The sequence below is a fragment of the Centrocercus urophasianus genome, unplaced genomic scaffold (genome assembly GCF_019232065.1).
Source record: "Centrocercus urophasianus isolate 14NV4802_14NV808 unplaced genomic scaffold, USGS_Curo_1.0 seq_13, whole genome shotgun sequence".
Classification (NCBI taxonomy): domain Eukaryota; kingdom Metazoa; phylum Chordata; class Aves; order Galliformes; family Phasianidae; genus Centrocercus; species Centrocercus urophasianus.
The window spans coordinates 54,454,065-54,481,756 of NW_024884475.1; the positions used below are offsets into that span (position 1 = coordinate 54,454,065).

The following is a 27,692-nucleotide window of genomic DNA, read 5'->3' on the forward strand; positions in this document are numbered from 1 at the left end:
GCTGTGAAACCTATGGAGAGCCATGCCTATCCCTGTGCATGCCAACACACTCAAGCACATCCACCTCCATCAGCAGGCAGACAAGAATCTGAAAGCCTTTGGATAACTCTTTCCTCTCTATATATTTATGTATTCTAAGTGGAAGTCCTTGCTATAAAAAATGTTTGGTGCAGAGTAAGTAAACCAATTTAGCAGTGTATTTTAATTAAACTTCAAAATGAAACAAGGAGAGCTATGAATTGTGGAATTTCAACCATCTGGAAAAACTCTGATTTAAGATCTACATATTGGAGAGAGAGAGATAGATAATAAGAGAGCTTAAAATATCATGGGTCTAAGAACAAAGTCACATTCAGTAAATAAGGAAGCACCTTTAAGAGAAGTTGAATAAAAGGAGAGTGTGATAGCTTCACTTGCTGTCATTCACTAAGCTGGTCTGCAACTCTGTATGTACTTCCTCTGTATTTATTGATAGTTTGAAAATTGCTGTATTATTGGCTCTCTGACAGAATATAGTTTGAATAGGGTTCTTCTAAATACCACAAAGTAATTGTTATGCAGATATGTGTCATTATGAATTAGTAAGCTTACTGTACTCGAAACTGAATTGGTGTTGGTAAAGCACACAGTAAACTGAGAAGGTATTTAGGAATTACAAACATTTGTGACATTTTGTTCAGGTATTTTTTTGCAGCTTTATCGCTTGATTCTTATTACTGCTTTTTGTGTTAAGAAGGTCCCGCGTGTTTTCAGTGCTGATGTGAGTGGTTTGCTGATAGTGACTGTTGGTTGGCCTTGAACATTGCACATGGGGATAACAGCATGAACTCTCACTCACATACAGTGCCTAGCAGTTTATTAGGTTTACGTGAAACGGGGCCTTGCATTTTCAAACCTGTTAGAAGTAGAAGGAAAAGCTGTTTCTGGATGTTTTATGCCTTGTCTGATGAATTGCTATACCCACGTCTTAGGAATGTTTTCAAAAGACTAGAATCCAAACAATCCTATCTCCCCTTCTCTTTACCATCTTCCTGACAGGAAAACAGAGAAAGAAAGTGTGATATGAAGGATACTGCACTCAGTATGGATTGCTTGTAAACATTATAGAAAGTTGATACAGTATTAACTTACCCACAGGTAGGAGCTGTAGCCATAAGATGAATTTCATATTATAATGTGGTTTAGCCTACCAGGCTGGCAGCTTACTTATTAATCGATCTCTCTGATGGATCTTAAGATCTCTGGAAAGCCCTATCTTAAGACACAGTTTCAGGCTCGGAAGAGGCCAAGTGGTTTGTGTAACTAGGAAAGCAAGGCGGATGCTTGAGATGTGAACTTCAAATTGCAAAGCCATGTAATAGTAGTCAAGATGTTGCATATAAGAAGGATCTTGCAAGTCTTTTCTATATGTAAGTTGCGTGTCTGAAAAATAAGTGCAGCAATTTAATACCTGTTTGTGAGTGTCCCATTCATGAACTCATTCAAATAACACAGCTACTCGGGTGTTGTGTAGGCAGTGTGGAATCCACTGGGAAATACGTGACTGCTTTCATGCTGTGCCACAGCTCCAGGGAGCTGTGTCTGCACAGAGTGAGCAGGGCCTGGAGGGAATGTGTGTGGTCAGGGTATGCTGGTTCACCAAACCGAGGTGAAGGCAGTGGCTCAGCGGAGGAGAGCAGAAGCACGTGTGTCTGGTTTGCAGCTGGGGGTTGTGGGTTTGTACTCAAGGGAAGCAGAAAGGAAGCCTTTGGTTAGCGAAGGGAAGTTGGCTGTTACTGGTTCTTCTGCACTGAAACAGTCTGTGAGAAACTCTTGGAGGCTGAAAGCAGTGAACGGCTGCTTTGGCAGAAAGCACTTTGTCTTATAACCTGTCCACTCTTTTCTGGAATTTATCAGCCAGTCACACTGCTAATACTGCTGATACAGGGAGAAACTCTAATGAACCCTCTGGGCCTGTAACGTGTCTGACTTAACGTAGATCACAGAGGTGATGAATGGTCACGGGGGTCACGTGCCGCCTTATCTGTAGAGCTGAGTCAGCACTGGAGCAGCAGGCGGGATAGGACGTGGCTAAGCTGAGTCTGGCCCTGTGCAGAGGGAGGATAGCAGTGGCAGCTGTGCGAGGTGGCACGTCAGCTTGTTCAGCAGCAAGCAGTGACACCTGGAATTGTGTCAGCTCTTCTGAGCCTGGGCATGGCCTGGAAGGGAAAAGGAAAAGAAGGAAGTGTGCATTGTATTTTTAAATACATGAACATAGAAGAGCTGCAGAAGTATTTTGAAGTGAAAAGGCTATTTTTCTTTTCTCCTCAATTAATAGTTATAAGTCCTTCAATATTCGGTTTGCTGTCATACATTTTCAAGTCAGCCTCAAAAAGCAAGAACTTTTGTGATGAGGTTAAAACAACCTGCTGCCACAGAAAGTTCGTGAGAAAGCAAAGGTTCTGCAATGTGTTGAAGCTGAAATACTTTCCATTAGATCTTGGAATGATGGGCACATGAGTTCTTGAGGATATTGGCATTGTCACAGTGTGCCACGTCTCTGTGGGAGCAAAAAGTCCCAAAGGGGAAGACCTGTGGCATGTGCATGCTATCTCTAAATCTTTTCTTAGTGCTGCGGAGAACAAATGTTTTAAGACATTGTTGCACTTAGTAGATGTAACTTTCTCCTCTTTTTATTTTACACAGCACCCACGTATCACAAGTCAGTAGTAACATTCCTGCTACAGGAGAGTAAGTGTCTCTTTTACTATTTTGTAGCTTTTTTTTTTTTTTTTTTTTTTTTTTTTTTGTATATTTGAAGTTTTTTAAGTATTGCTGGCTATTCTTTGATTTCTCTCTAAGGGTTGCTCTTGCACAAACAAAAAGGACATTGTTTCCCAAACTTTAGAATCTGCAATGATAAGTTTGTTTAAGCAGATTCTGCACGTATAGAGAAGCTATTCATGTTGTCCTCGTGCTCTTGTTTGCACCCTGTCCTGTCTCAGCAAAGGGCAGGACTTGATCTCTGAACTAACTCCAGTGCCAGTGAGAGCAGCAGAGCTGATGAGTTGGCACCCCTGCCAGAGGTTGGTGGGATTGCAGGGCTGATTCTTGTCAATACATGAAATACAGATGTGCTCATCCAGTTGAACCATAAGATTTTTTAGCAATTGCTAAGATCTTTTGACTTTTTCAGGAAATGCAGTCTCAGTAGATTTAAATCTATAGCAGCTTAGCAACAGCTTTTGTAAATTCTCTGTAGAAGTCAGCCCAGGTGCAGGTTCACATGCTTACAGCTACCAGGTTGAAAATTAACCAGCATATCTTGTAAATAATATTTTTAGTTACGGAAAAAGCACTTGAAGTTAGGTAGGGAATTAGGTCAGGCATGTTTGAAAAACTTTTTCTTTAGCAGACTTCTTAAAGCATTGCAAGAAACATGGGTGGAGCAAGGAGACACTGAAATGTGTTTCCTAATAATGTTTAAAAAGTAAAAAGCGTCTTATTTAGATTTTGCCCATAAAAACTTCCTCTGATTAAGGAAGGAAGGAAATATTATAAGGAAATGTGAGTGCCAAAATGAAGTAGATTTGGTTGTGTTGAAAGTTTGGGCGGCCTGACAATTGTAATTGATGGAACTGCAGAGGCTCCCCTGCTGTGGCTTGTGTGGAAGCTCTCTTAGAGCTTAGCTCACTAAGAGAGTGCCAGGGGGCATGATAGCAATCTCACACCAGAATACTTTGAGAGCAGCTGCGGATGTGTGCATTCATGGTATGAGAACAATGCAAAAACAGCAAGAGCTCAGAGCCAGGTCGGTATTCAGTCACTGAGTGGAGTGTACGGTGAGGTACTGTTAGCATGTTTTCATCCCCCCTGTGAGATAACATTGAATCACCTTGCAGACTTGTTGACTTACCGAGCTCTGATTGCACCACGGACTTGACCAGTGTCATCGTGTTTGGGTGGCAAAAAAGATCTTGTCAGAGCAAGAAATGTTAAAGTGGAGGGCAAAAGTTGTTGATGGTTGCAGTAAAGCAGCTATTTTACAGAAGGCTCAGGGAACCCTAGAAATTTTCAAGGGCAAAATGAACTGGAGAAGCTCAGCTTCACTGAAGGACCTGAGCATCAAGGTATCTGAAGATTTTGGCTTAGCTTTTTGCAGACGTCATGGGCCTTAGTGCATTTTATACTGCCTTGCCATCGTAATAAAACATAACCCTGTGATACTCATCCTTTATGTACTGTTGCAGAGAAGGAGCTCCAGAAACTATTTGAGCTCAATTGACCTTATTTTTCGGCTTGACAGGTATTTAGAGAAGACAATCCGCTCAGCCGTGGAGCAGCATCTCTTTGATGTTCATGGCTCAGGCGGCCAGAGTTCAGAGGACTCTGAATCGGGAACATCTTCAGCCTCTTCTAATGTGTCTGCCAGGCAGAGGAGGCGACAGCACAAAGAGCAGGAGGAAGCCCGGAGAAACAGAGACATGTACGATCCTGATTTCTTCGTTTTGGAAAGTATATGTGATTAAGTGTACCTTAGTTACGTCCTCAAACAGGCGCTGCTTGGTGGTTCTGTTAAGAAATGCATTGGTCTTTGCCCTCTGTTGAAAGTACAGCCTGCAGTGCCTGTGCAGAGCTTTGTTACATCAGTGAGAGCTGAGAAATGTGGAGTTTATGAGAGATAATTGAATGGCCAGAGCATGATAAGAAGACAGCTATAGCAGTGTAGTTGAGTTCTTAATTGAAGTATTTTGAAATGTTTCATTGCTGTATTTACTGTTTTAGTGGAAATACCCGAGCAGTTGGCCCTAGAGCCAGTAAAAACCATTCTCCTTCTGTATGTGTAGGCACAGCTTATGTTCAGGTCTATTAAAGAGCCCTAGGAGTTCATCTGAAAGTAGAAATGATCCTTTTGAATGATCAGAACCTAAGAATTTTTATCCACCATTACGTTAAATGTTATTTAGTGAAAATTTTCATAAAATGTCTACCAAAGAGTAAAAATAATACAGTTTTTTCATTTTATCCTGCTGTAGTTGTGGCACATAGTGGGTGGTACAAATGTGATATAAACTACCACAGCCTTAAAAAGCACATGTCCAAGGCATAGGTATCTTTGAGGAATTGTAACTGGAGATTTTGCAAGCACATAATCTAATTAGTGCTTACAGATACATCTAACTTTAAACATTGTGCTAATTTTTTAAGGGCTGTGTATTTTTGGCTGTAGTATTGGATTGCTAGGATTTCAAGTTAGATTCTGAAATACAGATCTAGGCTGTTGTTTTTCTAGGATGCTGAATTCTCCAAATCCTGTTGGATCTGCACCTTTCTTTACCAAGCAACTTTTGCATAGAACCATAACCTTTAGTACCTCAGGTGAATACTGCAGCTGTGTTATTTCCCAGTATGTGTCAGTGTTTTGTTTTTTGTTTTTCAAAAGTCCGTAGTCACAAAATAAAAAAGGCATTTCCATAGTGAATGAAAATATGCTGTGAAGATGGACTGGGAAATGAGCACTTGCAAGTCACCTAAGTAGCTGGCAGCAGCTCTGCAGTAGTTTTTCTTGTTTAGTAGCCCTGCTGTCAGGCTTCACAGGTAAGTAGGTCAGAGACTGGCTAGTGTACGTGTATGGAAGCATATAGTACTGCAGGGTTTTTTTCAGCATTGTGTTACAGAGCATTACAGAGCTGCCTAGGGCACTCAAGCCTATCTTGACGCAGTTGTTCACGTTCAGTCCTTAAAGCCCAAGCCAAGAATTTAACACATTGGAAGTTTTGAATGTTGGCTTGGTTTCAAATCATTTTCCCTGGTTCCTGTAGGTCTGAGTGCTGACACTTCTGGGGGTGGATTATCAAAATTCAGAAATCCTTTCAAAACTACTTCTAACCCCCCACCCCCACCCCTTTGGTTGTCAGTGACTTCATCTTCTTGCCTTGTGATAGGTCACAAGAGGATTTGTAATGTCACAAGATGGAACTGCAGAATTAATACAGCTAGGAAGAGCATTCATCACAAAAATACATACATGCAGACCCAGGCTTTGCAGACTGTGATTTCTGCAGGCTGTGTATACGTAATAAATCTACTCAGGACATTGTAAAAACTTTCAGAGAGGCAAATGGACTATCTGAGAAGCTTTAATCCTATAATCTCTTTGCATCTCTCTTCCAGTAACCAACCCTAGAGATTTGAGATCTAGAAAATCACTGGAACTTTGTTGTTTGGTTTTTATTCTGAGTACTTTGTCATGCTGGCACTGTCCAAATACCGCAGAGTAACCATTTTCTTATTACTCTACTGCAAGTCAAGAGAAATTCTGCTGTTGTCTGTGAAAGCAAGCTTTGGAGTTGCACAGCACTGTATAAAGCAGCTGCACATAAAGTAGTTAGCAAACATGTAAGCTTTTATGTCAAGTGTAAGCAGCTATTCTTTAGCCTGAGCAGGATAGTCTTAGTGAAGAATGGGATGCGTTGTTTTTCTTCTGTTTCCATACTGCAGTTTATCTGTTATGTGTGTGCCTGCTCAGTATTGCATGAAGTAGAAGACCACTAACAGATTGTGAAGAAAAGTCTGCATGCTGTAGGACCCAGCGCGACAGTTGTGCAGGGAAAGTTAAGCTGTATGCCAAGCCCATGAAAAACATACACAAACCAGGCAAGCACAGAGAGCCCCAGCTATCTTGTCACATGATGGTTTCTACGTAGTTGCCCTATCGCTTTCCAGCGCAGCAGAACAGTCCTATGTCCTAGTTGTGTTGCTATTGCAGAGATGCTTTCCCTTTTTTATTTTGTGTAATTTCCAAATAGGAATCAATCATTTGACTGAAGCACCACTGCCTAGTTCTTGCATTTGAGAAGATGAGTAAGAGGGACGATTATATGGTGTCATGGACCAAAGGAGCTCCCTGTGCCACAACTGTGAATCAGTTTTCTATATTAAAAGCATGCGTCTTACAGGAAAATATGCTGCATATTCTCTATAAAAGTACAACAGACAACTAGGAGTTAGACTAGCTTCCATCTGAAGTCAGTGGGATTCTCTGCGTTGGCTTTAGTCGGAAGTGAATCAAGTGTTGGCCCTGACAGCTTTCTCACCAGGACTGTATACACCTGGCTTTCACTCCTCAGTAGGATTTAGCATTTCACAGTGTATGTTGTTTGCTGCAGTAGGAAAAACCAGAGATACTGGTTTCATAGGGCGTAGAAGATGTTGCCGGAACTGCACCAGTCAGCATAATACATTTCTGTATTGCTATCATAAATGTAGCGGGAGAGCATTTTTAACATTGTTTTAATGTCATTTTTTGTTTTAGGGAAGTCATCAACAAGGAGAACATTCCATCTGGTTTCAGCAATCTTGAAGACTGTATTCTAACTACCCAAGAAGTAGAAAAGTTACAAGACAACAGCTCTGGATATCTTAATGAAAGGAATAAACCAAAACGGCAGAAATCCAGCACCAAACTTTCAGAGCTTAATGACAACCAGGATAGTCCTGTGGTAAGCTGGCATGCTGCACTATTTGACACCTAGTATTAGGGTGGGAAAAAGATTTTTTTTTTTTAATTTCAGTGCACATCTGGTTCCCTCTGGTAGCCACTTACTTAATACATGCATAAGTGTCTCTTCTTGATTATGGGGAATACTTATCTCTGCACTTGTAATCTTTGTAAAGAGGAATCAAGAAGCTATTTTTCCTTTATGATCCTCTTACTTCTCTGTAGTCATTTTCTCTTTCCAGGACTTTTTTCTTATGTCTTCTGCATTTAGCAAAGTATTACAGAAAAAGGATATAATTTCTTTTTCCCAGTCTTTCAAAACTCTTACGAGGTGAATGGAACTTCAGATACAGGATCATGTTTTAAGGTTGAGTTTATTTTTATGTTCCTGTTATAAGTTATGAAACCACAGATCTCAAATGTCTTTTCGATAAGATGATAAAATGCATGTTATTCCTTTTCCCTACAGTCTGTATATCATGTTACATTTGCAGTTTGCAAAACGCTTTTGAAGTGTGTTGGTCCCAAAGATTATTTTTCTAGCCAGACTTCACTGGGAAGGTATAGTGGGCACATATATAGTGCTCTAAAAATCCGGAATACTGTGATATTTATGCAGCATATTTTTGTGTGACCTCACAGGAGAGAGTTTGTCAAATTATACATGCTGTAGAAGAAAACTGATGTCTCCTTCTCTCTCAGCCAACCAGACATTGATTATGGTGTCAGCAATTGAGAAACTGTATTTTGCTTTTGAGTATGGGTTCTGCTTACAGTACATGCACTCTGCATCCTGGTGCCTGGATCATGCAGCTGCTAATAACAGCGAAAGCTGTGTGAAGAGATTAGAATTCTGAACTACAGAGCATTTCATTTTAAGTTTTAGTCTGCTCTGAGTTCCTTCTTAATGTGATATTGTGTTGTGACTCGTTTAAGTTGTGAAATTGCCGTGGTCTTATGCTCTACCCTCTGTGCAGAGATCCTAAGGAGAGGCAGATTTGGCTTCTCTTTTTGGTGAAAAGAAGGTGAGATGCCAAGAACTGTAGACTGTACTTAGATTAACAGTCAGTATCAGTAACCTGTAATGTGATGTTTGGTGAAAGAGCATGTGCTTCTCGCTTTGGGTATTTGATTGTAGCTATGGGCTTGAAGGCAGGCGAACATCAAGTGCTTGTACTTCTTTCTGTGCTTCTACTATGTACCTACACAGTGCACAGCAGCTTCAGTGTAAATAACAATTTGATTCAGTATTTGGGGAAAGAAAGTCCATCAAAAGTTTCGGTTAAGAGTGTAAACTGAGGACCTGAAGAACATTCCTGAAGTCTTTAGAAGTTCTTGAAGGAAATGTCCTCAAACTTACCTGTCTCTACTGGACTTTGCCCTGCCCTGTTTTTGAATTTTGAAGGGACAAAGGCTGAAAGCAATTTACAACAAACTGACCATGCACAAAGAGCACTTTGGTTAAGGTGATTATTCTGTCAGTATGGTCCTTGTTTGCTCTGCCAGAATTGCCACAGTGGAACTGTGAAAGAAGAGCGTTGTTATGAAACAGCCTGCAGAGAATATGATGTTACTCTTTATGAAATAAAAGCACAGGCTGCTCTTTAAGCTTTCATGAATGCGCTTATTTAATACTCACATATTTGAGACTGCCAGCAGGATGCAACGTGTGGTACCTTTGCTTTTTTTTGGCTATATCTTTACCCTTAAAATAGGTTTTCAGTAGGTTGAATTAGCTTCTATATAGGTATAACAGGACATAACCTGCTTTTGCTAATAGGGCCTTCCCATGAAAACAAGATTGTGATGTTGTTGTTTCTTCCCCACCTTTTTTAATCGTCCTTCTGTAGCAACAAAGCCTGAAAGAATATGTAGGACAGTGTGTGGAAGCTCTCAACTCTTAGCTGTCTAAGTGAATCTGACTCAAAAGTACAAGTCAGCAGTGGAAAAATGGTTGGTTCCATTGGTTCCAAGCAAAGGAGTATTAAAAGCTTGTAACTACACTTGAGTCACAGTAGCCAGGTTCCAGTAGGAGTTGGAGAATCTTATTAAGCAAGGCTAGAATGACTGAGCCATTTAACTCTACAGGGCTGGAGGTGCAGCGGGTGAGAGGAGGCTGTGGGTGCCCCAACAACCACACTCCACTCATTTCCTTCCTCTTCTTTAAGGCAGATTTGTCCGAATACCAGAGTACAAAACCTGGTCACATGCCCAAAGTGGCAACACTGTGTTTTCAGTATGTACCTCTGGTGTTGTGTGTACTGTTTTATTTCTTTAGGCTTTTTGCAAGAATGCTCTCTAGCTTTAGGGTTGAGGCAGTTTTGAAGCATATTTCCAATATGGAAGAACTCAGTACCTTCACTTCTGCTTACTTTTTTTTGGTAGGTGCTCTATGACTGAGTCACAGTCAACAGAAAGTAAAACAGAATTATTACATACAAACTTAGTGTGTCTGACACGGCTTTATTTAAAAAAAAAAAAAAATTATTATGATCAATTCAGGTTAAGGGTTTGATTTTTCCTGTGAATTTCACCATCAGTGAGCCACAGAGTTACTGCTGCCTCGATGTGCAGTATTTAATTCAATTCATATTTCCAGATTGACAGTTCTGTGTCCCCATTCTTCAGCAACTTTGAAATATCAAAATAGAACAGAAAACCTTTTCCAAGCCGACAGCATGTTTCACTGTTAAGATTTGTGGAAGAGTGAAACCAACAGCATAAGTCCTTTGTATATCAGAGTCCAGCTTGTCATCACAGTACTTTCTCAGGCCCTCAGAAAACATCAGCACTAATATTGCTAATTGTTACCAAGACAGTTTCAGCACATGTTGTTGTAATCAGTTGGATTTCTTGCCTTGCATTCATATTAGCACAGCTTAACGTTACCTCTGTGCAGACAGAAGTGTCTGTGTACTTACTTACCTAATGACTTGAGAAGAGACTATGGAAGGGTTTGTGTAAGAAGGAATCTTTTCTAAGATGAGCATAATGAATGCTGCTGGGAAGATGCTCTGGATTTTGGTACCTGCTCTGGCAGGACTTTTACATATCCCAGAATTGCTCTCTTGCTTTGTGTATCAGTTTGTAAAATAGGAACTGTAGGATATCATTCAGTGTTATTCTGTCAGGCATTTTGAGGTCAATTAATGAAAGAGAAAAAAGAAGCAGCGAGTAGTTGTTTCTACTGTAGGTTGTTTTATTACACGTGTACAACAGGTATTCTGATTGCTGTCTTGTTTCTAGCAGTCCTGTTGGATAATTCTGCATTTCATTAATGGCCTGGGGTTTGAATCTATTTCCCTCATGTATTTCATTGCTTTAACGTTTACTGTATTGCAGAGTATGGAAAGCTTTAGCTCATCCAGGCCTATAGACAGAACAGGACCTGATGACATGGAAGTTTTATCTGAAGAAAGGTGATTTTCTTTCTTTCTTTCATTTTTAACTGATTAAATATATGTACGCTTTATTTTCCTTGTGATTGTAGTACTCAGAGGCAGAATATGAGGGTTACATTTAGTTATGCTGCAGAGCAGTGTTACCTGTTACCATGTTAGCTTCAGAGTGGAATTGTATGGAGGCACTGCTCACAGCATGTGGGCTCTGTCCTACTCTGGATGTCAGCAAGTCTCCCAGTCTAGAAGAAGCAGCACAGAAAATGCTGATGGTGCAGACTTGAAAAGAAGTTGAGCTGTAGGCATCTGAGCCTGCATGCTCTTCACAGGGGACTGCACAGCAACAGATGCCTTCTTACCTGGCCTTTGGTTTGGGAATCAGCCCCTTTCTTTGTGCTCCACTCTCCTATGAAAGCTGTATAATAGCTGCACTTTGCTCTCCTAGTACAATATTTCCTTCTACAAGTAAGCTTGTTGGGAGAGGTGTATTTGTTTGTAAAGGTACAAATAGCTCCTGAGAAGAAGCAAAACAGATAGCTTAGCATTTTGAAGTGCTGTAAGCCTGCATCCCTTCATTTACTGAAATGCATCAGCAAACATGGAGTATCTGAAGTATCTGAAAACTTGAGTATCCAGGAGTCATGGTTGTTTTTATTGTAAGTGCGGTTTTGTGTTTGTAATATGTTGATTGTTTTTGTTTTGTTTTGTAGCAAAGAAAGTGAAAGCGGTGAGGGTTTTTTCAGGCATTCTCAGGTTGGTAATTTTTCTTTCCTCGTTTCAGTTTTGTGTGCTCTAAATGGGCTTTTTATTGAGTAGAAACAAGTAGTTAGGCATGTTCTGTATTCCCAGTGAAATGTTTTTCTCCCAGAGAAATGGAGTTAGCATTTGCTTTTTCTTTCCCACCCCTGTCCTTTTTTACTTACGTAATTAAGGACTCTCTCTCAACTATTGATGATCCCAAAAGCATCTGCTTCAGTCCCTTCAATCCTTCCTTGCCAAAACAAGAAGCATGAAGTCGAGCACTGTGGTTTGAGTGATACCGAGTTCCTTTGCAGTCATTGCAAATAGAGTGTATAACTGCTTATCTCCCAGGGTAGCAAGATTAATTTGTGTCTCTTGATTTATCTAAAATAATTTTGGTCTTTTATTTGTGATTTCTCCAGTGTGGCTGGTTACCTGGGAACGCAGGTGTCCCTGTTCATTTTTCCGACAAACCTGGTTTGACTCCTGCTTCTCTTTGAGGGCTGGTGGTTGAAATGAATGTCAGGAGGGGAGTAAAAGGGAATTCGGCATTTATGTCAACAACTTTTTGCCAAATTTTCCATTTCTGTTCAACACTCCTGTATCTGCTTGGTGGTTTTCCATCCTAACTTCTCATTAAAGAGAAGACTTAAGTTGTCTTAGGTGAGCACCTTTGAAGCCACCAGTTTATCTTTGCCTGATATACCTCTAGACATCTAAAACAGTGGGGGAAGTTACCTGAGGCATCTCTGCCTCAATTGTGCACCCATTTTAGAGGAGAACTCTAACAGCTGTAGACAGCATCTGGCATCTCTGGCCAGATGGATTTAGTGGAGGGCTGTGAGTATTTTTAAACCAGCATTCTCAGGTTTTGTTTTGAGTTGTTGGTATTTTGTTATGTTTGTTTGTTTTGACTGTTGTTTTTTTTGTTTGTTTGTTGCTGCAGGGGGTAATCTTTTTTCTTCTTTCCTCCCTTCCTCCATTCTTTCTCTCTAGCAGAGAAGACACAAGAGACTATTGTTGGGCTCTGACCAGCAATGGAGTAGCTGCTCCTCTACAAGAGGGTGCTCAGCACTTGCTTTGATCGTTGCTTTTATTAGGCTTAGCCAGATCTTCTGCTTTGCTCCCAGAGAGGCATTAATCCCCAGGTTTCCTGCACATGGCAGCACTAATTCCTGGCAGCTCTGACTCGTGAGCTGTTGTGTTTCCCGGAATACAAACTCTGCAACACCTCCAAATTCTTATTGCATGTGGAAAAGGTGCTGTTGCTGCCATGCCACAGAGTGCTTCCATTCAACTTTTAAATTAGTTTGGAGAGGAGATCTGTTTGAATGTGAAATTGTGATCTTAAAATTAACTCATTAAGAAGAGTTTTAAAATTCAGTGCTAACTGTGGGAGGAGATGTAGCCATAACCCTCATAACTCATAAATCTCATAGGAGATGGCATTATATAGGAATTACAAGGTCAAGAAAATGTTACATTCCTGCAGAGTAGTTTTACATTCCTTTTCCTGTAAAAGCCTGTTGCTTTAGGGTAGCTTAAAAACATACCTTTTGTAGGAAATATTCAGAATGAGGAAGGGACGTTGTTAATTTCTTCCCACTTGATCTGAAAATGTTACGAGAGGTATTTGGAATTGCTTCTAGCTATTGTTTATGCAGACCTAAGGCAGTAAAAATACCTTGAAACATAGGTCTTGAATGAGTTTTCAGTGGTTTTGTAGCATTCGTTATCTGCCCTTGGAGTGGCTAGGTTCCAGGATGAAAATAAGTAGTTTCTAATACCCAAATTTTGTTGAGGGAAGTTGTTCTGAACAGAACTGAGTATCACTTACTCAGTAAAAGTCTGCATGCAGCCTGAGACCCTCACTCTAAGAAACACTGTTTGCCACAATGTTGCCTATACTTCGAATGCAGTAACACAAAAATATTTGTCAACTTGTGGATGACATTCAGGTAGTGTACTAAGTCTGGAAACCAGAAAAACTTGTACTTTGTCTGGTGGCAAAGCAAGAAGAGAACTGCAGAAGTTTTCCATCTGATAACTTCGGCCACATAATCCACTTTCATTACCAGGCTCTTCTGTAGACAAGAGTCCACAATGTGGAGAGTTAAATTGCACTTATTTTCAGAAAATACTTGAGGGTAGGTCATTCTTTTCTTTGTTGATGTAGCAAAGTTCTTAACTTTCAAGATTGACCCAGCTCTGCAACCAGTATAGGGGAGAAATGACATGACTCAGGATTGAGCTGGCAGCGTGATTGAATTTTTGCATTCAGTTATATTATCAGGAGATGCTTAAGAATGCTTCACGCTGGTGGTTGCAATGGATGATCAGATGTAGGGGAAGTATATCTTTTGTATAAAATTCATTTGAATCCACATGCGACTGAACAGAACACAGCTTCCTCCTGATCTGAATTCAGAGATCTGTTTCCATTTATTTCTTGCTGCTGGAGCCACTCTTTATGCTGAATCTCCTTTGGAGCAGAGAAAGCTGCAGACTTATCCCCAGGTTATTTACATCTGTAGTTATTAGTGACTGCAAAGCAGATTCTAAAAAGCATAGTCAAGTGCCTAGTTTAAAAATTTTTTTAGTCATTTATGTAATATGTGCAATGCAGCGTGGCTGCCAACTGCTTCTGAGATCATGAAGTTGCTTCCCCTTTGATTTATGAGAAACAGTGGCATATCTTTTCCTAAAGCAAGGCAGTTCTGCCTTGGTTTTTGTCCCGAAGGTTGGGAACTGGAGGTATCAGGAAATCAAATAAGAAAGTAAGCGATGAGGATACTGAATTACCTACCAATTTGTGAGTTTTAATTCAAAGAAGGTTAAACATCTGCCTTCTTGTGTCTCCTGGGTTTATACCAACATTGTTTTTCGTAACACCTAATGATTTATTCATTGTATTAGAGGCTACATCACTGAGCAAGTGAGCACAGAAAGGCCAGTGACTGGCTGCAGGCACAGCACAGGCCTGATTGAAAACGTTTCTGACAAGTGAATTGACTTTAGAAGGAAAACGTGCATATAACCTTCCTAATATCTGTAGTGGAGATGTTTACACATCTGGGAGAGTGTCCTTTTGTCTGCTACAAACATCTTTTCAGGGTCGTGATAAGTCAGGAGATTATACACTCTTTGTAGAAAGATGTTTAGTTCTGTAATCAGTATCAGTGATGGTAATGACACAATGTTTTCAGGCTGCTCCCTTTTGAAATAGTTAAAATGTAGGTAAGCTCTTCACACTTGTTACATGCTGTTCTTAATGGCATCAATTTGAAGCTTATCACTTGATTTCTTTTGGCCTTAAAGATCTGTGCTGGCAATTGAAATGCAGTTTATAAACTGGTACAGTTTGTTCTCTAGCAAGTGCAAAATACTGCCTGTTTCTGGCCACTTGCCAGTCTTTCTGTTTATAATGTACACTGACTATCTCAATTCTGGCAGGAAAAGGAAATAACATTTTACTGGACCTTAAAGAACTATTTAAGTCCTCCCAACCTAGAAGCAGCTTAAAAGTTGTTGAGTGGTGAATTAGCATTTTTCCATGTGCAGCTTTCACAATAACCACATTTGTAATCAGATTTAGCGTCAATCTGTACGAGTTATTAGTGCCTTGGCAAACTGTCATTTGGTGTTTCCTTTTGTTATAATGTTTTTAAAAGGTGATTTATTGAAATGAAAAGGAAATACAAACCTTATACAAATACAGCACAGAACAGTGTTTACTAATACTAGGATGTTCATCATCCAGGTAGATGGGACTGGATCCAAATAAAAACATTCTTTGTGCAATGTGTGAATTGGGCAGGTATTTTTCCTTCTCTATGTAAAGATTACATGTTTTTCTCAGCTAAGAGGAAAAGTAAAAAACGACATGCAAGTTTTATGGCCGTGAAAAATACCTGAAATGTGCCTTACTGATGTCCACTAAAAATATTGATTTGGTACAGTTTGGCCATGCTTCAGAATTTACAAGAAAAAGAAGTCCAAATGTAGAAGTTAGTTTTTTCAGACACATTGTCTTCACACATTAGCTGAAGCAGATTGTAAATAGATTATCAAAATACCTGTGGGGAAAAGGTCTGTATGTTGCTTACCTGCTAGACAGTATTTGAGAGAGCAATGCTCAGCTGTTCTTACCAAGACCAAACACTTCGAGTGTAACACTGTGCATTCGCATGGCTCTGTGTCTCCCGAGTTTGGACGTGTCCCACTACGTGTTTGTGCACATGCTTTACTCTTCCTGTTCCCCACGGCCCTCTGTGAGCCATTACAGCTTGTTTATTTTATTGTGGTCAAACTGCCTGTGTCACGAAGCCCTGTTGCAGCACACGCACAGTGTACCTGGCTGAGATTTCTCCACAAAAGCACACGCTGTGTGTGGTGTGTCAGGATGAGTAGTGGTGAGGCAAACAGCAGTTACCTCTAGGTAGCATTAAATTATGAACCATTTACTTGACAGCATTCTGCCATTATTTTTTGTTGTTGTTATTTTCTTAAGTCATTGGATGTTTGTGCGAATGTTTTGGCTCGTTCCCAGAGTCCGCACTGCTTTCCAGCTGAGATGCCAAACCCCACTGCCGTTTGGATTTGCGCAACACTGCTTTAATACCCAGAGCTCCTCCATAAATAGTTCTGCTCTCCCCACGCCCAGCTAGAAAACAACCACAGGAAATCGGGGAATGTGCAGCCTGCACAGCTTAGCTGGCACTAATTGATTTGAGCCAGCACAGCCTGCATGAGAGCACTTGTGTACGTAGCCTGCACTGCTTGCTGTCTGCAGCTGCTACCAGTGCCTGATTTTTAGGAGACCACGTATTGCCTCAGCCTTGCAACAGCATTTTTGTTGCCGTTCCAAGGAGCAACACTCCTGTAGGAACTCTTTGCAGCTTCCTCTTCCTCTCCCTTCCTCCCTGCGGTCCTCCCTCCCTTTTCACCCCAATCAGTCAAGCAGAAGCTTTTTCAGCTGCATTGGGTTGTCAGGGCAGGCAGCGTCAGGAACTTGCTGTGGCTTCCTGAAGAAGGGAAGATTCAAGGGAGGCAAATAGATGTTTTTATCAGTGTCAGTGATTGGTACGTAGGGGCCACTGCAAAAGGCTTTGAATTTGGAACTGGAAATGTCAGGTTCTTTTTATTTTGACTTTTTAATTTAAAAGCGTGAGCTTACTGCTGCTGTGACTGCAGGGTTTTATTCCTGCCTCTTCATCTCGAATTTTTTTTTTTTCCCCTCATTTCTGTGGGAATATAGCAGCCTTCAAGTATGAAGATTCAAGAACACCCAAGCATTCCTGAAAACAAGCTGCAAAGAAATCAAGATGCTGATGATCAGGAAAACAGCTTTGTGTCAGAAGTGCCTCGGCTGGATTTGACAGCGCTGTGTGATGACAACAACTGGGAAGGTAGGATTTGTTTCATGGCTGTCCAAACGAGTTAAAAGAGAGAAGGAAACCTCAGTGGGCTGGGTATGTCTTTTTGTGCTGAAGTTCCCTTGCCAAAAACAACAGGAAAGCAATTTTGTCCTGAATATGGAACTGAAAGTTTGGAGAAATTGGAAGTGTAATTCTAAATGGTTATTAGTTCCACTTGTCCCTTTGAGAAAGAAAATACGTTGTTTTATTCTTGAGGTTATGTTCATGCACTATTTGGTACTGTAAGTCCCTGTGTGCTTTAGGATAACTTATTTCTTGATGGCTGGTTGCTTGACTGCTAAGCTGGAGCTCTAAGTAATAGTGCTTTCTTCAAAGAAACTGAATATTTCACAGTCAGGGAGGAAAAGTCTTCTTTCTTTCTATTCTTTTACTTCTGTTGTTATTTGGAAGTAAAGATTCAGATCTGGAAAGGACAGCTGGGGGGGAAAAATGGCTGTCTATCTAGTACCTTGTACCTTGGTTATTCTTATAAACAATATCTTTTGAATGTATGCTGTGAAAAAGTTATGATCACAGGCTCAAAGGGCAATGTAAAATTGCTGGTGGTTTAAATTACTTTAATATAGTTTATTAACACTCTTCTCCAGAATGTATGCTTACTTGTCTTTTTCACTGACTTAGGTTAGAGAATGAAATCTGTCGTGCAGAGTTTGAGCATTGTGAACTTCCATTTCATTTGAAATAGAGGGAAACTGAAGTAGTCCAGCATTTCTGGGGCCTTCTCACTTACTGTGTCTCTCTCCTTTCTACAAGCAGGAATTGTCCTGCTCGTTTATGCTTCAGAAGTGAGAGAGAGGTTTTGACAGGGAAGAAATGGGAAGATGCAAGCGTTGTATTGTAACAGTCAAAGCAAGAGGGGAAAGATGTGTAACTGTAGTTTATTAATCTAGAAAGGAGCACTGAAAAGTTAGTTAAGTTCTCTGGTCCTATCTCCACAGTGTACGTGAGTTGATGTACTTTGCCTTTCTGTCTAGTTAAGACACCTTGAGCATAAGTAAAGAAAAGCCACAAGCCCTGGCTGCCTTTGATGCAACCACGCAGCCGGTCACCATGGACAGAAGAGAGTTTCTCCGCTGGCTTATTAGCGGGGATTCCCTGGGTGATATCACCAGGCGTGCGGCGCGGCTGATCAAAGTGGTGCAGAAGGGCTCCCGCGGGGCCTTGGCTGCCCTGGTGTTGGTGAGGTGCCAATCAGCACAGTCCCTCAGGGCCTCGGGCCGGGTGATCACATCTGTGTTCCCAGAGGTGATGTGTGGCTGCAGCCATCATGTGAACCTTCGGAAATAAAGACTCTTTTTTTCTTCTCAGTGCACGCCTGTGGCAAGCAGTGTTACGAATGGGAGTCATATGAGCGTGTGAAGGGCAGAACACAGCTCACTTCTGTCTGACAGAGGTTTTCCCATGGTGTGAATTACGTTGCACCTTGGTACAAATCCCTCACTGTAGGTGTGTGCTTGTGTTTGGATCCCAGCTTTCTTGCACTGCAAATACAAAACAGGATTTATGAGCGCCTGTGACTGCATTTGAGAGTGCTTCTTTCAGATTCTTCCTCCATTTTGTTCAGACGTTTTTCACAAGAGGAAGAGGTAGGTAGCTGCAAACAAATGGGCTCTAGAGTGAGAGAGATGTGATCTCTTAGAACACTTGCTTACCAGAATCACCATTTGGTTAGTTTGGGTTCGAATGCAGCAAAATGGTGGCCTCTGCATCTGAGCAAGGAGACAGGGAAGATTCTGTATCTGTGGATGTGAAATCAAGCTTTCTAAAGCCAGAAAGGGCTCGATGCTAACATCTACTTTGGGATTTCTACTTCTGATGGCAGAGACTGTTAGTGAGGGTATGCAAGGCAGGGTTGTGCCACTCATGCACAGCTCCAACAGGCCAAGTACTGTCTCTTCCCTGCCAGCATGCATCACTCAGGGCTTTATACATCTCATCTGTGTCCTTACTGCACCTCTGGCCCTTCCCCAGTGGAAAGGGAAAGGCCCTTGTCTTCAGCTATGGTAATGACCAGTTATTTGCTGTACCTTTGGAGTGAGTTCCTTTGCAAGAGCTACTACAGGAGGTGCAGGGTATGGTGTAAGCAGGCTGCTGGCAGAGCATCTGCGTGCTGAGGGGGAGGCACCATCAGCTGCAGCTGTCACTGCCTCTGCACACAGGCTGAAGAAGAGCCTTGCAGAACGGGCACAAAATTACATAAGGCATCCCTGTCTGCTGACTAGCTCTTATTCTTCACTCAGGCAGATTTCCTATCATGTTAAGACCAACGCTGTCATAAACAACACTAATTCAGGGGCACTGCACTGCAATAGCTGCAGTGTGAACTGGCAGAGTTATTCTAGAAATAATTTTTACCTGATTATTTTGAAGATTTGCTGTGCATTCAGACTTGTACACAAGAGGAGAGATTAGATATACTTCTATGGGATATGTTCCTCTTGCTGTGGATTGTGTTGGAATTGAATGCCATGAGTGGGAAGGACACAGTGTTCTCTCAGAATCCAGTGCTATTGTGCAGAATTCTTACCAAATGTTGCTAATTCAAGCACAGGATTTGTTATCCTGCCCTCAAGGAAAAATCTGGAAGTAAGTTGCTCTCCTAATAGTGGCTGGCCCTGTCATCAGCTTGGAGCTGAGCAGATAGTTCAGTAAGTTGATCTGACACGTGTGATTGCTGCCTATGTCACCTCATTACTGAGGTTTTAAAAAAGAGTTCTGTAAATGAAATTTGAAGCAAAGTTTGCAGTAACAAGCTCTTAGGAAACAATCAGCAGTCATTTTTCTTTTAAGCTTAAAAAAAAAACAGGGGTAAAAGAGGAAGTTTAAAATGAATAAGCATTCTCCTCAATTTTGAGAACCCAAGTATTGTAGCACTAAGACCCTGAGGGTGAAGCTGATCTCCAAATAGTTTTCAGGAGGATTTAATTGATACTTTCCCATGAAAAAAAGCAGGGTAATGAGAAGGAAAAAAGCATACAGCAAAGAAACAACATTCTAGAATTGTTTTTGACACTAGCCTTAAATCAGTGTATTTGTGTGCAACAGACATAAATCAAACGGTGGTGAAACATTCTGTGTTTTTATCACCATATGTAGAAATGAATAATTGCATTGTTTACAGATTTGATTTTATAGCAGCAGTATTAAAAAAAAAACAAAACAGCATTTATTATGGTGCAACACTATTTGCAAATTGCAAAATTGACTGGATAGCTGGTAAATGTTTCATCTCACAGACAAATTAAGGTAGCTCTTTGCTTGGGCCATTCTTTTTGATTTATTTAGGAGGAATATGCCAGTGGTGTTTAAGGATGTAAAATACTGACCAAGTGAATGTTTTGAGGTTTTGAATTGCTTTATTCATTCCATTATGAGATGTCTTTCTGGGGTCTTCTAAGGGAGAATTTAGTGCTAGGACCTCAGGTGTTGTAATTAGTTTAGGCTTTTTAATCCCTCGAGACCTACTTCAGTTCACAGCAGTGAAGATTTTAGCCTCCTGGGGCTGTCACGTGTGTGCTGAAGCAGTATACGTCAGCTGTATGGCTACAGAGAGAACACAAGCCCTCGATGGCCTTTTGCTGGCTGTACCTCTGGGCAGATGCACATGGCAGTACCCCTCTGCTGGCCCTGCAGCCCCCAGTGATCCTGTCACAAATGAAAAGCAGTGCAATTAAAGAAGAAATAAAAAGTCAGACAGCAGGATAGCATCGAGCTGATAATAACCCCTACTGAATTTTATAAAATTCATTTTTCTTCTTGCTTGATACAGGTTTATTAATAAGACCAGTCCTTTGTGTGGCAGATTGATGCGGCAACAGGCGTATGAATGCCTACAGGGTTTTGCAGAGCAACACCTGGCAGATGGCTGACAGCTTTGTTAAAAGATTAGCTGGTGGTGAGATTGGAGAGGAGTGCATCACTGCTGAGGGTCTGCAGGCTCCATATCAGTGTATTTCACTTCTGTGAAGTGACAACTTGGAAAAGGCAAGAAAAAAAACCTGGAAGAAACATGAGAGTCTGACCAGGAAATAGAAAATTTGCTCACCTTTTTTCTACACTGGCACAGCCATTCTGGTTAAATATTCCCAAAGCTATTTATTTTTTTTCCACAAAAGGCTTTTGTTATGAACAAAAGAATTACACAGAAGGAATACAGAGGCTTTCTCAGAGTGAGACATCTGTTCAAGACAAAAGAGTACAGGTAGCTGCTCAGTCAAGTCAGTGACAAAGAAAAGGCAAAAAATTAACATTTTTTACTGAGACTTTTATTCACTTAGCAGAAATAGCCACAGTATTAAAACTAATAAATATTTCAAACCTGAACTGTTAAGTCCAGGAATTTAGCAGTCTTTGGAAAGGGCTTAAAACTTTCATATATGTATCTTTTGTAAATAAATAACAAAAGAGGCTATAGCTTCTGTTGAGCATGGGTTGATTGTTCACTATCAGAAAAGGAAGCTTCTTACCCTGAGTGGGTTACTATTTGTTTGTGCACTCCAAGTTTCTGGCACCCGATCCATGTAGAGAACAGGACAGCCAGTCTGTAACTCTGATCCAGTTCATGGTCTGATGTAGATAAGATCCGTAATTCTAAATAACTAAATATGTTCCTTTATTATTTGCTTTGTTCCTTTTGTTTATGTCCCTTCGTTTTAGTATTTATATGTTCTTTTATTGTATGTTGGGGGGGGGGGGGGGAGGGGGGGGGCGGGGGGAGGAGGAAAGCACCGTTACTCATTCTGTGTCCAGATGAGGCTTTTCTTCTAAACACATGTAATCAGCAAGGGAAACAACTTGCCCATGGACTCTTTCCATCTTAGGAGTGAGAATTAAAACCAGCTGATTTTCTATAGCAAGCATTTCTTGTGTCAAGTCTCAAATTTGACCTTTCCTTTTAGGATATTTTTTTCCTTTTATATGTTTTTTCCTTTTGGATTCAACTTTTGGGCACAACATATACTCACCTTAGGACAAAATCACATGCATCATGCATGCTTTGTAATGGGGTTTTTTTAGCTGGTGTAGTAGAAGCTTTATTTGCTAACTGTTAAATATACTTTCGACTTCTCCTAAGTTTATTCCATCTGTGTAAATCCCATGAGGATGTGATTTAATGATTTCCAAGAGCAAATTCTGTTTTTCTGTGAATGTATTCCAAAAACTGGAAATGAAAAATGTCTGGAAGAATTGCATGCATCACTTACCTCATTTCTGCTAGTCAGATGTATCAGATTTTTTCCTTTCTAGTTACCAGACATTAATTTGCTGCAAGTGATCATGTGAGGACCTGAAATTATGAGACTCAGGAAAGGGTCAAAGGCCAAAGTATCTCTGCTTGGCTGAATGATTTGCCTTAGTTTCCTCTTTGTTCATATCAGGTACCTTGAGAAAATTCTTTCAGTTATTAGGTACCATCAAGGTGAATGCAGCTTAGAAAAAGCTCACGTTCCAAAAATTACTTAGGGGAGATACAGGCTGCAGGAGCTCTCCAATCCATGGCAATGCAACCTATGTCCATCTGAGTTTTGCACACCTCATTAATGCAGCCCCTGTGAGCACTTGAATGTGCCAAGAATGTGCTTCACTTATCACAACACTTGAGAGGTGCAAACACCTCCAGCCATCCCTTTCAGGATAACTTCTCAGTTTGCATGCAGCACCAATCTCTAAGCAGAGGCATACGATTTAAATTCTTGTATAAAGAAGAAGGGGAAAGGAGGAGGGACACCTCTGTTGCAGCAGAATTCCTCCGGGCTGGTCATTCCTGAGCTGTGCATGATCTTGTGCTGCCTGAGCTGTACTTGGGGGAGAGCAGCACAGGATTCTGTAAGGGAATCCTCACAAAATCCATTGTAAGCTATGAAAGTCTTAACCTTGTTCAGCAGAAGGAAATACTGCTTTTAGTTCAAAAAATTACTAGTTTCAAAAGCCTCTTCCCTTTGTGAAACAAGAGCAGACATGCTAGGCACAGGGAATACTGAGTCCCTAGCTCTGAGACTGGTCTGGGAGCTTTCTATAGGGTTTTTGTTTTGTTACTTGACTCTAGAACTATTTGTTAGGTTTATAAGTTCAAGGCCTGGCTCTTAAACTGTTTAATCCCATGGTGCTAAGTAGGAGCATGCAAATCAGCTTAGTAAACTATCTGAACAGAAAATATTCGACTCCTTATGGCATCTGGAGGGAGCTGTCACAAGATTGAGGCGATTGTTTTCTGTGGGCTCCAGTATGCGGAGCAGCAACACTAAATTGGGCTTCCATTTCTCTCCCACCCCACCATCTCCCTGTATGGCATTGCTTTCACTTCCAGCTATGCATTAAATATTTCCTCACTCTTCTGCCATGCAGCAGGTTTACATATGAGAGAAAAGAGGAAAAATCAGCCCATATGATGGCTGGATGCCTATAGAACTGGTAGTAGTGCAGTGAGACAGTCTTTCCTTGCAGGCTAGAAAAACATATGCTTCCTTCTAGTCTTTGAATTTTGATCCGTGTGTGGCCGAGTTGTGTTGGGGAACAGGAGGACAATCACGGTGCTGCTCATTTGCAGCATTTGTATGACCTAAAACTGAGGAGCTTCTTCCTGTAGTCAGCTTGCCTCCTTTATCCTGTCAGGTGCCAATAATTTTGTCCTATCCTGGAGTTATTTCCTCAAAGGTAGTGGCTGGTGATACCTTCTCTTGGTGTCAGTCCATGGTAATTCCAGCCAGATTATGGATACAGCTTTGTGTTGTACCCAGCAGATTATTTATGCTTGTATAGAGCATCCACTGTGACCAGGCAATGTTTTGCACTACTTTGCACACTGGCAGGTGTAAATAATGACCCAGAGAATATCTGATACTGACAACAAGCAATCCTTTAGGACAATGGGGTCATGATATGACACAAGAAATGTTGTCTGGAGTCACTGGTACTTGTAAAACAAAAGTGATAAAATCAATCTTTGTCTTGCTGTTCCTAGAGCCCATCCCTGCACTTTCTTCATGGCAGAGAGATGGCTTAGACTCAGAAGAGGCCCGCCTTTCCCCACAGGCTGGCCGTTTAATTCGCCAGCTCCTGGATGAGGACAGCGATCCTATGCTGTCTCCTCGCTTCTATGCCTATGGACAGAGCCAGCAGTACCTGGATGATACAGAAGTGCCTCCTTCCCCTCCCAATTCTCATTCATTTATGAGGTGAGTTGTGATTTCTCTGTGGTGACTCTGATCTGGCTGCATTGCACAGTCGCATCAAGCAGCATCTCTTTGGATCACACAAGCCATATAGCTATATTGTGTTGAGCTTCTATTTTTTCTGTCAGAAAGCGGGTGCTGTAAGAAAAGTTCTAGGTAACTGATCATTTCAAGGTTTTTCTATTAATATCTAACAGCAACCTCTTGTTCTGTCTGTCATTAGAGAGTAACCAACATAACTTTCTCACTTCCGTGGGATTTGCCTTTATTTACGCCAAGTTTAAGCATCCTTTTGAGCGAGAAGATGTACTGCAGCTGTTTGGATAAACTCTTTGTGCAATCTCTGCTCTTGGTAGGAGGCGGAGTTCTTCTTTGGGATCTTACGAAGATGACAGAGAAGACCTTACCCCTGCACAGCTTACCCGGAGAATTCAGGGACTGAAGAAAAAAATCAGGAAATTTGAGGACAAATTCGAGGAGGAGAGGAAATACAGGGTGAGTCTCTACTCAGGCATTTGTAGGGAGAGGTGTAAGGTAGCTAGAAAGGGAGGGGGCATTGGGGGAATCTATCAAACATACACGGAGAGCTTGGAAGTATTTAAACAATGTAAAGTAAAGGAAAACGTAATGCTGCTCCAAAAATGACAGTGCATCCATATCAAACAAATTACCTTTCCTGGAATTTTTTGTACCACCAGTACAGTACAAGAGAGTCTCACAAACTCATGGAATTTTGATCACTGCTTTATACAGCAAGGGTGCAGGAATAGCTATGTTATGTTTTGCATTTGTTTATTTATTAAAGTTTACTTTGTAGGAGGAACACTTGTGCATCTCATTTGCATGATGGTAATTGCAGGACACCAGATCACTGCATAGTAGAGAAGAGCAGCCTTCTTTGCTCCTCAGCAAGGAGCCATAGTCAAGTGCTGCTGAGCAGTCTCAGTGTTCTGTATTCTGTTTATTCTTGAGATGCTCTTCCGAGGGACAGAAAGCTTTTTAAGGAACTAAAGCTTCATATGTGTGCATCTCAGTTGGTGATCTAAACCATGAAAGATGGTACTGAAAGAGTCTTGCGTGAGTCTTGCAGTGTGCTAAGAGACAATGTTGTGATAGGTAGGACAATCAAAGCAAGTTCTGAGCTGGATAGGTCACAGGTATGCAGGCACCAGTCACTAGCCTGTACCTGCGCTCTGTGCTGTGTCCCAATCCTGTTTAGCCCCCATTTTGTTATACGGGCTTGTTTCGGTGGGTCTCTCCTGTTGATTTAACACAGATTCAGCATGACTGTTCTTTCCTCCCAGCCTTCCCACAGTGACAAAGCAGCTAACCCTGAGGTGCTCAAATGGACAAATGATTTGGCCAAATTCCGAAAGCAGCTTAAAGGTGAGCAGTCAGTGTTGATGTACTTTCTGGGGGCACCTAGACTTAACCTTTTTCAAATGTGATGCTAGACAGTGGTCCTGTCACCGTCACATTTTAAAAAAGAGAAATTATTCCTCTTCCCTAAATGTCGCTGCTTAGAGTCTAAACTGAAGATATCGGAAGAAGACCTGGGCCCTGTGGTGCGTCAGCGAAGCAACACGCTCCCAAAGAGCTTTGGTTCTCAGCTTGAAAAGGAGGATGACAAGAAACAAGACCTATCAGATAAATCTGCCAAGCCTGCTGTGGAAGTGACCCTTGATTCTATCCAGAAGAAGCTTCAGGAAAAACGAACGGAGACAAACCGACCAGAGGATATAAAGGTACAATATATGCAGATCAGATTTAGGCCTTTTAAGTACAAGCATGTAACTTATAGCTGCACTGTCAGTTGTGAAAGCCTTCTGATCTTTTGCATTTTGTCAAAACGTCTTCAGCCTCTACTGCAGGCTTACTTGCTTTAGCTTCTTTCCCTCTGCTTTCAGTATCTGTATTTTTTTTTCCCCACACTCTGTTTCTACTGAATAGCACTGTGTTCTTTTTCTGATTCTCATAGATTTCATGTAGCAGTTCTGAACTGTTATGCCCAACAGCTTTTGGCACATTCTGAGTCTTCCAGTGATTCTTAAGATTAGGTCATTGATTTTCTTCTAGATCATTCCACAGCTGAATGCTCTTGTCTCAGGGCATTTTATCACTGCTCTTCTGAGTGTCACACTGAGCTCAGCTAGTTCCTGTAATCTCTGAGGGTTATCAGCGGAGAGGTCTTTGTGTCTGATGTTCTAGTTCCTGAGTTTTGGGTAGCCTTGTAAATGAAGTCCTTGAGTCTGCTGACGTGTGAATTGTGCAGTACTCTGTGAAAGAGGAGCAGACAGCAGTATCTTTGTTTATTAGATTTGCAGAAGTGTTTGGCTGTTTTCTGAAAGTAGCAAGAATAAACAGCCTGACCTTTTAAAGGTCTCTGATAGTATTTGGTGCAACAATAGAGAGAGAAGTCTCGGTGTCATGTTTGTGGAGGAGCTTTGGAAAACTGAGGCAAGTGTCTTCCAATTGTCTGCCTTTTTTTTTTTTTTTTTTTTTTTTTGGCTTAGTCCCCTCAGCTTGTCAGCCAGAGCTTTTCACTTTATAGCAGAATTTGGCAGAAAGAAACAGTCTGACTGCACTTCATTTCTGTTAAGTGTGTCTGTAGCAGTCAAGGCAAAAATGGCAAGCTTTGCAACAGGTACTGTAGGTTGTCTCAGGTTTGGAAGACAAGGAAGAGCGTGCATTTTGTTGCTGGACTTATGACTCAAATCTTTCTAAGTGAAGAACAGCCACCATCACTAGAAGTTATCTGACATTGTTCAAAGCACACAAAATATAAATTGACATTGTTTGTTCAAAGCACACAGAAAATATAAATCCCCCTTATGTACCTACAACATTTTCACATACAAATGTTACTTAGTTTGAATTTGCCTGTGTTGTATATAGGGCTCCTGTGGTAAGTCTTTCCAGCAATATAGCTGGGAAAGGAGAACTAGAAGGCAGAGATGAGTCTTCAAAACATTAATGACAAAATGATAATGACTTCAATTAGGCCGTAACTTAGTATTGTCTGTGTCTTGAATTCTGATGTTTTTTCTTTCTCTTCTCTCTGTGCTACTTTTTATAGGACATGACCAGAGATCAGATAGCAGCTGAGAAAGTGGCTCTTCAGAAAGCCTTGCTGTATTATGAAAGCATTCATGGCAGACCGGTATGTACAGCGTTTCTTCAAAATACAACTTCATGTGTCTTTGTCTGTTGTAAATGACTGCCCTAGTGCTCCTTCAGCGCCGCAGTCTATAGGACTTCTTGCTGTTCTAACCACACGTGTCCTTTAATTACCACCCTGATCCTTCGTTACCACTGCCACATTACTCTTGGTAAGGTGGTGCCTGCACACACTGCTGGACATGGCAGATACCTGTAGGACTGAGCTTACAGCCTGAATGAAGTTCAGTGTGCATTATGTTGGCATCACACTTGCCAGGATCCACAGGCATTCATTTTGTGGCCC

At 41.2% G+C, this 27,692-nt stretch overlaps 1 protein-coding gene across 7 annotated transcripts in view; it reads left to right on the forward strand.

Moving 5' to 3' along the window:
* FAM13A (family with sequence similarity 13 member A) overlaps nt 1–27,692 on the forward strand; it is a 115,405-nt gene that overhangs the window by 74,968 nt on the left and 12,745 nt on the right. For 3 of the 7 annotated variants that reach the window (XM_042812182.1, XM_042812188.1, XM_042812185.1), the window contains 11 exons: nt 2,686–2,730; nt 4,286–4,465; nt 7,295–7,481; nt 10,823–10,899; nt 11,589–11,631; nt 16,877–17,027; nt 24,019–24,232; nt 24,586–24,724; nt 25,534–25,615; nt 25,754–25,974; nt 27,306–27,389. In XM_042812182.1, the coding sequence (XP_042668116.1) occupies nt 2,686–2,730; nt 4,286–4,465; nt 7,295–7,481; nt 10,823–10,899; nt 11,589–11,631; nt 16,877–17,027; nt 24,019–24,232; nt 24,586–24,724; nt 25,534–25,615; nt 25,754–25,974; nt 27,306–27,389 (1,423 nt within the window). The remainder of the gene's footprint in view (nt 1–2,685; nt 2,731–4,285; nt 4,466–7,294; nt 7,482–10,822; nt 10,900–11,588; nt 11,632–16,876; nt 17,028–24,018; nt 24,233–24,585; nt 24,725–25,533; nt 25,616–25,753; nt 25,975–27,305; nt 27,390–27,692) is intronic. The other 4 variants (XM_042812186.1, XM_042812187.1, XM_042812189.1 and 1 more) reach the window with 2 other exon arrangements.